General features: G+C 39.6%; 1 protein-coding gene across 1 annotated transcript; it reads left to right on the forward strand.

The window, feature by feature from the left end:
- The first annotated feature begins 7834 nt into the window (after positions 1-7834).
- LOC139928622 (aquaporin-8-like) lies at positions 7835-10307 on the forward strand. Its single transcript, XM_071921236.2, has 5 exons — positions 7835-8085; positions 8396-8522; positions 9087-9301; positions 9558-9692; positions 10265-10307. Exons 1-5 carry the CDS (start codon positions 7835-7837, stop codon positions 10305-10307), a joined length of 771 nt encoding a protein of 256 aa, XP_071777337.1.
- Positions 10308-12068: the final 1761 nt, after the last annotated feature.

Raw genomic sequence — 12068 nt, forward strand, 5'->3', positions numbered from 1 at the left:
TGTAGCGCAGCCAGATAGGCTAGTTATTGTAATGACTATTGGAATGCAATATGATATGGGTAAGTATGCCTATTTTGGACATTTTTCCAATAAAATATCATATACTATCAACACTAAAGTAACTGAATATGTAATTAAACTCGAAAAATATAGGCAAGTTCTCCTCTTCTTAATTCATATGTGATTATTTATTTTAATTAGAGAATCGCTCTTTCAGTGCTTTGTTTTGTTTTATAGTTAGCTGTTGTAATTAAGTTAGAATAGATATTTAAAAAAAACAACAATATGTTCACTCATCAGTCCATGACGATTAACTGTGATGATGTTTAATTGAAGGAATACGGAAAAGAAACCATTTTCCAGAAGGTGATCGTGGAGAGATGGGATCATCCTCAGACATTGTCTGGAGTAGAAAGGCCGGACTTAAAACATCCTTCAGCAAGAAATGAAGACGCCACAAATCATCCAAAATAATAAGACTGGCTTACAGACTCCCACCGTACATCAGCTCACAGTCCTGCCACTGCATCTCTGGACTCCAAATCATCATGGGACAGAAATTTGTCAACAGAGCCACCGATAACCCAGCCATCAAACCAATAATAGAGGAAGCAAAATGGGAAGGGAACACCTCTACATACTCGTTCATGGATATCCCTCTCTTCATCCTCTTCACCTAGTTTAACCTACATCTTAACCTTTTTTTACTCTTTTAACGCACGACTTCTTGAAACCAATTGCTCTAATCCCTCTTTATATTATTCATTTTTATTTTTATTTCACTAGTGATTTTAACCAACTTCTCAATAAACAGTTTAACAGTTTTTGGATAGGCTAGAAATAGCTGCAACACACAAACAACGTCAGTAAGTTTTTTTGCTCGGCATGCCCCTGTCCATTGGCCCCTTGCCGCCTCCTCTGTCTCCATCACTGATAGCTATGTGATGATGCTCTGACCGAGCACAAGTTAGTTAAGACGCCAGCAGATCGCACAGCGTTGCAGCTGATGTCTGCATTCACAGCAATCTAATAACCTGTACCAAGGAAATAAAAGGCCATACTGCAAAACTTCATCTTTGAAATAAAAACAACACAACCAAATCAGTCTGTGTATTATATCTAAAATATAATTGCTTGATTACATTACAGGCACATCACCAAAAGCGCTTGAACAAAACAAAAACGAACTAAGTAGTTCAAATGATAAACAGCAACAAATACTGCATACAATTCTTGGAATGCTTTTACGCACGCGCTAATCTCACTCTATTACGCATTGCAGTATTATGTAGTAGCCTATAAAATAATAGGAAATAACCTGTATGGATAAGATTTCCTAAATGTCAAATATGTATACATATAGCATATAATGAGCTCAGTCTATTTAATCCTTCTTGAAATGCGGTTCTCCTCTCCCACACGCAGTCAACATGGCAAAGCGGTTACTTGGCACGGTTTGGGGGAAAAAAAGACTGTTCAAACTTTTCGGACATGTAGCTGTCTATATTCATGTTTTGTTCCACGGAAATACAGGAACACAATTCATGCTTTCAGTTCAGCCACAGACAGATCCCACGTTTCATGTCTGCGCGCCTCATCACACTATTGTTCTGAAGGTATGCGAGTAGGTCTAATCATGAAATTAGTTTCCATGGAGTTTTGATTGCGCTCCTTTGATCAATGGGAAAAATGCGCCTTCCATTCAAGTGTTGAATGGCGGTGGAGGAGGAGAGGGAGAGACATTCATACCTGCATGCCAACGCCTTGGAGCCCATTGTTGTGCCGTATCTGCTACTTAAACATTGGATTTAAATGTTTCAGATGAACAGATTGCAAAACTGATTTAAATACAGTCGCCCCGCTGTTACGCATATCAGGGACGGTTTTAACATGTCTAGAATATAACTAATAAATAAATCAAGGTCTGAAAATGAAAATCATTATTTATCCTCCACATAGGCCTATTATTTATTTATTTTAAATAATTATTACCCTTTTCCACACTTTAGGCTGACTGCGCACAGCTTGTGACATTGCATGCATACTTAAAATGATTATAATCCAAAGTTGTTTGTGCAAACCCTTTTGAGTAGGATATACATTTGGCTCCAGACAAGAAAATATAGAGGCCAGTGCAAGAACACTTTTACACAGTAAATTTAAAGTAAGTACGTGTTTCTAATTTAACTTCTAGGTAACAACAGAGGAATCAAGAGGCAACACAAACATCACAAAACAGCCCACAGTAAATGAGAAGTTACGTGATAACAGAATTCTTTGAGTTGGCCTCGTCTAAATCACAAAAAGATTATTGAGCCTTTATGTGTAGCCTAACATTTAAGGTAGTGGCTGAAGGCATAAAACATTTCTTTTTAAAACAGGTCTCATCTAAGCGCCGGGCATCAGTCTGTTTAGTCTTGGAGATGACATTTTAAAACAAGCTCTTTAAGGTGCCAAGTTACTCCTGGGCCCCAGGACAGCTCAGTCTGAAAATGCACCACCCTGTCTCCCAAAGCTAGGCATCAGAGAGAAAACAACTTTCATTTGTGATATCAATCAGTTGTGATATCAGTCAGATGTAAAAATCAGGGGCGCTCCCACAGAGAAGACAGTGAATGGGGCATCGACTTTGTGGAGATATAAAATGTTGGTGTGATTGAAGCACGCGAGGACAGTGATGGCTTTCTGACTGGGGAGGTAAGTCCTGGCCAGAAGGTGCTGGGGTGGGCGGCGTTGAACCATACCGCTTTCCAGAGGAAACTTTGGCTCTAACACTCTCAGCAGGCAAAGCTTAGGCTGTAGGGAATAGGCTATATTCTGTGATGCTAGGAGTCGGCACTTTGGCTTTTTCTCTTTGGCTTCTGGCTCTGCTGGAGCATTGGCCATCAGCAATTAGTTTGTCACGTTATGCTTTTCTGTTCTACAAGAACATTACCAACTTAAATTTCACTTGACGTAGGCTGCTTCACTTAAGTATGGTGCTCACATAAGACTCTCTCTTCGGGTTTATTTGTGTTCTCTATCGGTATGTACTTTTTTCATCCACGTTTTAACTGCTTTTAGTGATGTCCTTGTTGTTGTTTGGGTCTCTAAGGCTACTTTCACACTGCAAGCCTTAGTGCTCAATTCGGATTTATTGCTCAGATCCGATTTTTTTGTTTGGCTGTTCACATTATTTTTTAAATGTAACCAATATCAGATTCCAGTGTGAACTGGTCACGGTCCCGCATGATGACCCGCATGCGCAAAAGAACAATAACAAAGACGTGACACGCAGCACGCTGTCTGGTAGGAGCGAGCGCCAAGCGAATGCAGATACATATGATCTTTTTTTTTTTGTAACGATTTAAGTAATTTACTATAATAGTATAATACTATAATATTAGTGTAGCCTAATCTTTATCTGCAACTGTGCAGAAATACGGTATACATCATTGGTTTAAACAGAATGAATAGACGTGCAAAAAAAAAAAAAAAGCTGCGCAGTGCGCAGCATTCCAATGTTGATTTAAAATTCAAATGTCAATGTTATGAATGAAGCTTCGAAGCTTCGAACTATTCGGTACAGCCCTACTTCACTGAAACAGATTTGATCCAAAATTTCACCCTTAATACTTATGAGGTCTAACACCTCACTGTCCCTCTACTGACAACCTCCATCGCAGCTATCTTGTGACAAATGTCAATCTAGAGTGACGTAAAAGTCGCATGAATTCCGATATGACTGTTCAGACTGAGGTCGCATTGCAAAAAATCAGACCTGTATCTGATTTAGGACCACATATGAAAGTGGCCCAAATCAGAATTGAAAAGATCTGATTCCATGTTATTTGTGCTGTTCACACTGTTATAAAAAAACAGATCTGAGTCACTTCTGCCTGCAGTCTGAACGTAGCCTAAGGCCTTGCAGCAGGGCCGTGCACAGACATTTTGGGGAGCAGGTGCTCAAGCGAAAAAAAAGGGCACCCCTCTCATAATTATTTATAAAAAGTAAAGTTACATACACATCTTTTACTTACTTACATATTTATTTATTTCAATACCCATACACTCATGCAGATGTTTAATACTCAACAGATTTCTACAAAATTACTGTATCAATTCACACAGAGACGATGGTCTTTAGCATTCACTATTTCTACATGACTATTTCAACATGACTCTGCTCTGGACTCTGACCTTTCTTCTTCATCTGTGATGGGTTCTGTATCAGGTGGCAATAGCTACATCTCCCTCATCCTCCTTACTGCTAGATGGCCTGATCCAGGATAGAAGAGAGCTGCTGCCCTGGGCTGCCTGCTGTAGCTCCCTTTCTTTCTGTTTTCTTAGCCTGTCCTTTTTTGGCATTATGCTGCAATTGGTAAATGAGCAAAATCAATGTTGTGCATGATAATTAAGGGTTAATCTCCCAAAAATAGACCAACAGTATGATATGATGTTTATTTGGGTAAGACTGCTTGGTGACAGAGTCGATGCATTACAACAGTAAGCCTCACCAGACTGTAACTGTCAGTGGCCCAACTTCAAGTACCCTACCACATAGCTACTTTTTCTGCAGACAAATTTTAATGGGCTATTTGTCATTTGGCAATGTTTTAATAATATTTAAGGTAAATACATGATATAGATTACTGCAAGTGTTGTAATGTAGACCTAACTTATATAAGGTTAGTACAAAATACTAATATTCAGCTAAAGTAGCTTCATGTCTGATTTAGAATCGCCAAACCACTTTGTGTAGTTAAAATAAATTGTGGGCCTATAATAAGATTTCAATAAAATTAGATGAACAGTTAAACTTTCAAATCTGAGCTTGTAAAGGCCCTGGACTATTGTATTGAAATGACAATAAGTTGGCTTGCCTACAGTAAATTTTGTGTCACAGGAGTAAGAATCGATAATTTACTAAGCTATATCTTAAAGCTTTTGCTAATCAGTATGAGCATGTACAGTAGTCAATCATATATTTGCACATTTTCTTGTGACGGGTGACAGGTCGGCTAACGTTTCTGATATCCAAATATGATTGCATAGACTATTGACCACGTAATGCATTTGTTTCAGTTGCCTGACAAAGGAACTAGCCTACCGGAGTTCACTCGTTTTCACTGACGACGCTATTTTACGCCAGACTAGCTTGCTTGTTGTTAAACTTAATGGTGGGCTATTGCCTAAATTAGACTGGCTGTATTGAGATGTTTTAATAGTGGTTTAATTTCACAACAGTGACAAACAATGCCGAGGCTTAGGGCAAACACTATCGTTACCTGGCTGTCACCAATGAAGGCAGGTCAGGGAGACGTGATGCTGCTGCAGGGCGCTCGGTTTGCGTGCGTTAACTGTGGTGGCTGTGAAGAGGGAGGGGCGGGGGCTCGTGCGGTCTCGCAGAATTACAACTCAAAAGCATTTGTCGGGCATTACAGCACGCTTTTAATTGAGAATTGATGCCATGGGCCAAATTTAAAAACTAAAATATAAAATTAGAAAAAAAAAAAGAAATTGCTAAAAGGGCACTTATCTAGTCAGAGGCCAAAAGGGCAGGTGCTTGAGCACCACCTGGGGTCTATCTGTGCACGTGCCTGCCTTGCAGGCTGTGTCCGTCCAGCTTATGCCCGTGCTGCTTTGTGTTTCTCAACATTAGTTTTTATTGTGTTTTCAGTTGCTTTCTGCGAACTGCTTGGCTTCTTGCCTTGTCTCCCTTTGCCCTTAATTAGATGCTTTTGTAATCGTGATTTTTTTCTCTGCGGACCTCGTCAGAGTTCATGACACTTAAGTGTGGCTGCAACTGACCCAACATGCTGTTTCAGACAGACTTGTTTTATTGGAGAGGCACATGTCCTCACCTCTATCTTATCTATATTATGAGGGTTGATTATGCATAGTTCTACATTGCTAAGGCAGGCCACGGGTAGCCAGTAATCTATCTGTGCAGCAATGCCTTTCATGTTTGTTTGAAGGACTTGGGAACCATGTTTGTCATGGGTTTAGGTCAGTGTGGTGGCTGTTTGCCACAGGTCTGAAGAGGCAGTGACTATAATGTGACGCTTGTCTCAAATGGAGGGAGGTGTGTAGGGGGAAACATTCACTTTAACCCTGGTTTGTTGATGTTAAAGGACAACTAGTGGCATAGTTTCATGTGTGAGCAGCCTAAGAGTCAAGTGAGGTAAGGGTAAGTGAAGAGCACAGAGGCTCAAAAAGCAGCTTTTTGGGAATGTCCATTTTCCTCTATAGTAGCCTAATAACATTGGCCTCCATTTATCTTTAGCTATCAGACAGCCGTGTCTTTACAGGACTGTCATCAAAACCCTGTCCTGTTACTGTACAACAGCAGACTCCACAGCTCTTACTGATCAGGGGGGATTTCACACAGCAGGATTAGCAAGTTAGCTAGATAATTAAAAATAAAAAAGTGTTATGAAATAACTTATGAAATTATGTTTATTATTAGCAATCATCATTCACTTTTTGTTTTCCAGATTAAGATCTCTATTAGTCCTCCTGCTTGCACTTACTCTTGAATAACTCTTAATGTTGCCTTCTGCTTGAGAAAATATTTGAATCTTGAATTGGTGTGGGATTATATTGATATCACATTCCCCTTCAATAGCAATGTGTTGGAATGAAAAACAAGTGCATAACAAATCAATGCCAAACTACCAATGCAAATTACACCGGATTTATTGCTTAAATCCTTATGGTTTCAATATTAAATAATATTAGCTACCAGGTTGTCATAATCATAAATCATGATACTGTAGCAAATGAATGGTAGAAGCGTATTCTTATTCCATTAGAGGTCATCTTCTACCAGTAGACAAAATTTTCTTCAGACTTAGATTTAATCTACTAAAGATTCATTTTAGTATGATAATTTATATTGAAGACTTCATGTAAAGTCTACCAATCACGTAAATGATACCAAAACTAATAATACCAATAATACATTTTATTTGTATAGTTATGTAAAGAGAGAATTTAAAAGTTCATAACTCCATGGCCTCCTGTCCTTGTCTTCCGTCAGTCGCCTTTATCTTTATGGTCTACGCACCAAAGTCCCCAAGACCCTAAAACTGCAACAATAACCTTCCTCACTCTGATATCACATTCACCTGGAGCGAACAAGCTGTACTCAACACAGCTGTCACTAAAGATGGTCTACCAGGTAAATGTCATCTACAGTCAAAGTGTGTGGTGAAAATTCCTTGATATCATCATTACATCATATGTGTTTCCATCTATTTTCAGATCACCATCATGCCGCACTCTGTGTATTTTCATCAATGATTTGTTTTACACAACTATAAAGATCCAGGTTCATAAAATAGTGATTATAAACAGATAACAAAGGGAATATTCTTAACTCTTTATCAACCTCTGGGAGAATGATAAGCTTTCAGGTGATTGTTATTTGAGCAACCAATGTTCATGCAGTTGTATAGTCAGTCTATTGGAGTATGAATATTGTATATCCACTGAAACCACACAACCTTTACTGATTTTAAATATGAATGTGCACAGCACTCCAACATTTTAAGATGAGATTTGAACCATCACTGACCAGAAAAATACTTGAAACATATAAACTGTATGGACTATATGGTTCTTCTGTATTGCCCCACTTTTGATGAGAAATAAAGGACTCTCCCAGTCCTACCTCTTCCTCCTCCTCCTCCTTCTCCTCCATCTCCTTCCTATCTCTCGTCTCTTCCTACCCTATCCAGCTCCTTATCACCATTCACACACAGCATCAGAGCATTCACAACCTTCACCCTCTTTTCAGCTCTCAAACAGCTTTCCAGATCTAGAATCTGAGCTGAACACGGAGCTGTGCAACATGTCCACTGCCGACATCAGTGTGAGCCTGGAAGAGAAAGGGCAGACCGACAAAGCCGTTTACAGCAAGTGGAGAGATGGGTTTGAGCGACATGTCCAGCCGTGTCTGGCGGAGCTGCTGGGTTCAGCTCTGTTCATTTTGGTTGGGTGCCTGTCTGTCATAGAGAACACAGAGGGCACCGGGAGGCTGCAGCCCGCGCTGGCGCACGGCTTGGCACTTGGCATTGTGATTGCCGTACTCGGAGAGATCAGGTATGGGAACTGGGAAAGAGGCAGAGAGAGAGGTTGCTGATATTGAACATGTAACAGTAATGAATCATTTTATTATTAATTACTCATCAAGCATTAGTTAAAGTTAGTTCTCACTTTAAAAAACAACCCTATTGTGTTTTTTATGCACTTTATAACCTTTCTAATGCTGCAAAACTGTTATTACAGTACTGTGATCTCACAAAATGTAAATGCATCAAGTGTGAAGCAGTAGCTTTGGAGCTGTTCATGTGAAATCAAAATATGTAATTAATTTTCATAATTTTGCAAACTATGTTCTCTCTCCTTGTAGTGGGGGGCACTTCAACCCTGCTGTTTCTGTGTCTGTGTTCCTGATTGGGGGTCTGAACGTCTTTCAGCTGGTCCCCTACATACTGGCTCAGCTCTGTGGCGGGATGATGGGAGCGGGCCTGGCCAAGGTGGATTATTCTTGCATAGTAAAACTCACAGCCGTAAAGCCAGATAGAAATGAACTGCTCAGATAAATACAGACTTTTTCACACTTTAAATGTTTCCTCAGTGAACTTGCATACTCACTTCTAGTGCGGTAACTTTCACCACAATCTGCTGGCTGATACACATATCTATAGATATAGATATAGATATCCCCATGATGCAGAGTGGCAGGTTGAGAAGCATTCACACATTCATTGTTAATTTATTACCATGTGACTGTTGAACTGAGCTTTAGAGGAGTAGTTGATAACTCTTTTCATTACAAGTATGCAAATATCATGATTGTATTCAGGTAATAGTCAGTCCTTTAAAGTAAAGCAATATATTAGTAAGTGTTGAATGAATAGGCCTGCCATTTACTTGTGTTGAGTGAAGCCCAAACATGTCATTGCCCTTCCTTTTCATGTCATTAAAAAGTAAAGGCATGGTCATGGTCAAGCTACATCAGCAAGGAATGGCATGGTGTCTACGTCATTCTAACCATCCAGGTTTGTTAAACCTTCTCTGTTTTTTCCCTTTCCCTCCAGGTAATCACTCCAGAGGGGAACTATGCTAACTCCACAGGGGCAGCCTTTACCACAGTGAAGGGGGATGCCCAGATTGGCCCAGCCACTGTGGCAGAGATGGCAATGACCCTGTTCCTCACCATGGTGGTGTGTATGGGAGCAGTAAACAAACGCACTTCCAGCCTGCTTGCACCTCTCTGCATTGGGCTCACCGTGACTGCTGACATCCTGGTTGGGTGAGCATCCATTCTAGTGATACACACATAATAGCGGTCTATAGAAAAGAGACTGACATTGTAGCCATACGGAACACTAGTGAGGGATGGTTAAGATGCTGTTCGAAAATATCCCAAGAAATATTAATCTAAAACAAAAGGCATTAGAACAGCCAAAGTGAGAGAAACTGTGTTGCCTTATTGAAAAGTTGTCAAATAACAGATTTGTCATAACACTACTTGCTCTCATCTGTCTTGCGTGATATACCCTGTATAGGGGAGCGGTATCTGGGGCATGTATGAACCCTGCTCGGGCATTCGGCCCCGCTGTGATGGCGAACCACTGGAGCTACCACTGGATCTACTGGGTTGGTCCCATGTCAGGGGCCATGCTCACTGGGAGCATTATACGGTACAGCACATTGTCCTATTCACCAGGTCAACACCTCTGGGTGGAAATTACGCTGATGATGATTGAAAACGATCAATTAGTGATACAACAATTCATCTTCATCTCCTTTTAAATTGAAATATTCCGACATTAGATGGCTATTTTGGTCTGAATGCTTGCCTTATCTTTCCATATCTGGCTGAAAATTAGCATAGATTTCACCATATTACTGTGCATAGGTGATAAGATTTATGGATATAGACAGTAAAGAGGACACCCAATAAGGATCCATCCTCACAAACATTAACCTGAGTGTCTGGAAACATGATGGGAACATACTAATCAAGTGCCCCCTATTGTAGTTGGCTCGTTAACCTCGCTTTTGACGCCTTTTTATCTTTACGATGCCTTGCTACAATATTTGAGTCTGTCTATAAACATATATGTCCGATTTCATGTGAGGAACAAAATAGGCCCCTTCTGAGAAAGGCCATAATTTTTCCATGCGGGAGCTCCCTCCCCAAAAATGTCTTTTACACATTTGTTTCTGTCTGTCCTCTAATGACATGTTATTTTCATTTGTCCATTTCCAGGCTACTGATGGGTGACAGGAATATCCGTGTTCTATTCAGTTGACACAAAGTTCAACTTATGTTCATTATTGCTGTGCTCACTATTGAATATTGTACACTTCTATTCTTACATATGTTAATGAAACTTATGCATAATTAGCATTTTGTACTATTGGGCATGATTTCTGTAAAGTTTAAAGATTTCTTTTCATGTTCCCATAGTGTTAATATTAAGAGCAAATTGCATTTCCACTTAGATTGGACTGATATTTTAGATAAAATCTAATTTAGCATTCAGGTCAACATTTTTGCTTTAATATGGGTTGCATTTGAAAAATAAAGAAATCACATTCCACAATTTTGAAGAGTCAGAAATCAGTTTATTGTTTTAGGCCTACTGTCAATATGGGTCAAATTATTTCTTATGTATTTCTCTATGTTTATGTCTATTGTCATATCATCTGCAAGTTCTATTCACCTTTAATATTTTTTAGTCTAGAATTTACTCTCTGCATTTTAGCCAGCACTTGTCTCTACTGTTATAGTAGCCTAGATTATTTGTACCTTGGTCATTCAATTTGTACCTTGTATGTTTTGTGTGTGTGCTGACACACACACACACAAAACATACACACAAGTAACTGTCTGTCACAGCCGCTCCAGTAGGTATATTAAGTATATAAACTAGTGCTTTGCAAACCAGTTGGGGGAACCTGGTGTGCATCTGGTGCATCCAGAGCTCTAATAGTTACATAAAGTTAGTTAATAGTTAATAGTTAAAAGTTATTCTAATTAAACTTGGTTATTCAATTTGCTGCTTGTCTCCCTAACCATGTTCCTGTTACCTTTAAATGCTGTTGAGCCCTTATACCAAAACTCCCTCACCACAAACTGGAGAATGTCAGACCACTGCTCATTGATCGAGGAAGGTAAAAAAAACAACAACAGTATTATCTCCAACAAATGGAGATCCTGAGGATTTTCTGCTCCATAGCTCCACCCACTGGTGGAGGGTGAAAGCAACCTGAACTCTGTTTTGCAGCTTCTGCTGTCACTCAATATGATTTGCACCTCAAAACTATTCTGACATGATCAGTAGCAAGTTTCAGCTGCGTTGTTTGTGACAGGGCTTCAGGGGAAAGTCTGAGTCAACTTGTTTACTGTAGTACCAACCTGGAGCAAAGGTACAAACTCTCTAGTCCTCACGTTCATGACTACAATAGGGTGTTGATTAATGAATCATTTCTTTTATTTAATGTGTGATCACATTTCAGGAAATGATTAGTGAATACGCGGCTGCTGTAACATGAAATTAAGTACACGGACAATGGTGAAGTAATCTTTTCCCCAATTGAAAACAGAAAACAGACTTTGCACAGGGTTAAATACTTAAGAGATGTTCTCTATCTTATCTAATGCATTCCGGCTTGCATTATTGTCTCGGCTGATGTTCATTTCACAATTTTATCATCATGACTACCTTAGAAGAACTATCTACCTCAAAATACATGGGAATTGTTTGTGAAACCAGCCAAGCAGAATCTTAGCTGACCTTTATTACTCATTGTCAGGGTTCCAGTCCAAGAAGGAGTTTTCCAGCCCTAGCCATTATGTGGCCCTTGCCCTGGTTTGTCCTGCTTTCCCCCTGCTATGGAAAAGTGGCTTTTGAAAATTTAACTTCAAAGTAAATTATTAGGTTTCAATCATTGACAACAAACTGGCAGATTTTTAAACTGTTCATGGCACAGTTCATAATCTTGTCAGCAAATGCACAAGATATTCACCTGAGCCAGTGAGGTCATGTGATGAGAGAGCATGTGATGAT

Source organism: Centroberyx gerrardi, chromosome 7 (assembly GCF_048128805.1).
Source record: "Centroberyx gerrardi isolate f3 chromosome 7, fCenGer3.hap1.cur.20231027, whole genome shotgun sequence".
NCBI classification, from domain to species: Eukaryota; Metazoa; Chordata; class Actinopteri; order Beryciformes; family Berycidae; genus Centroberyx; species Centroberyx gerrardi.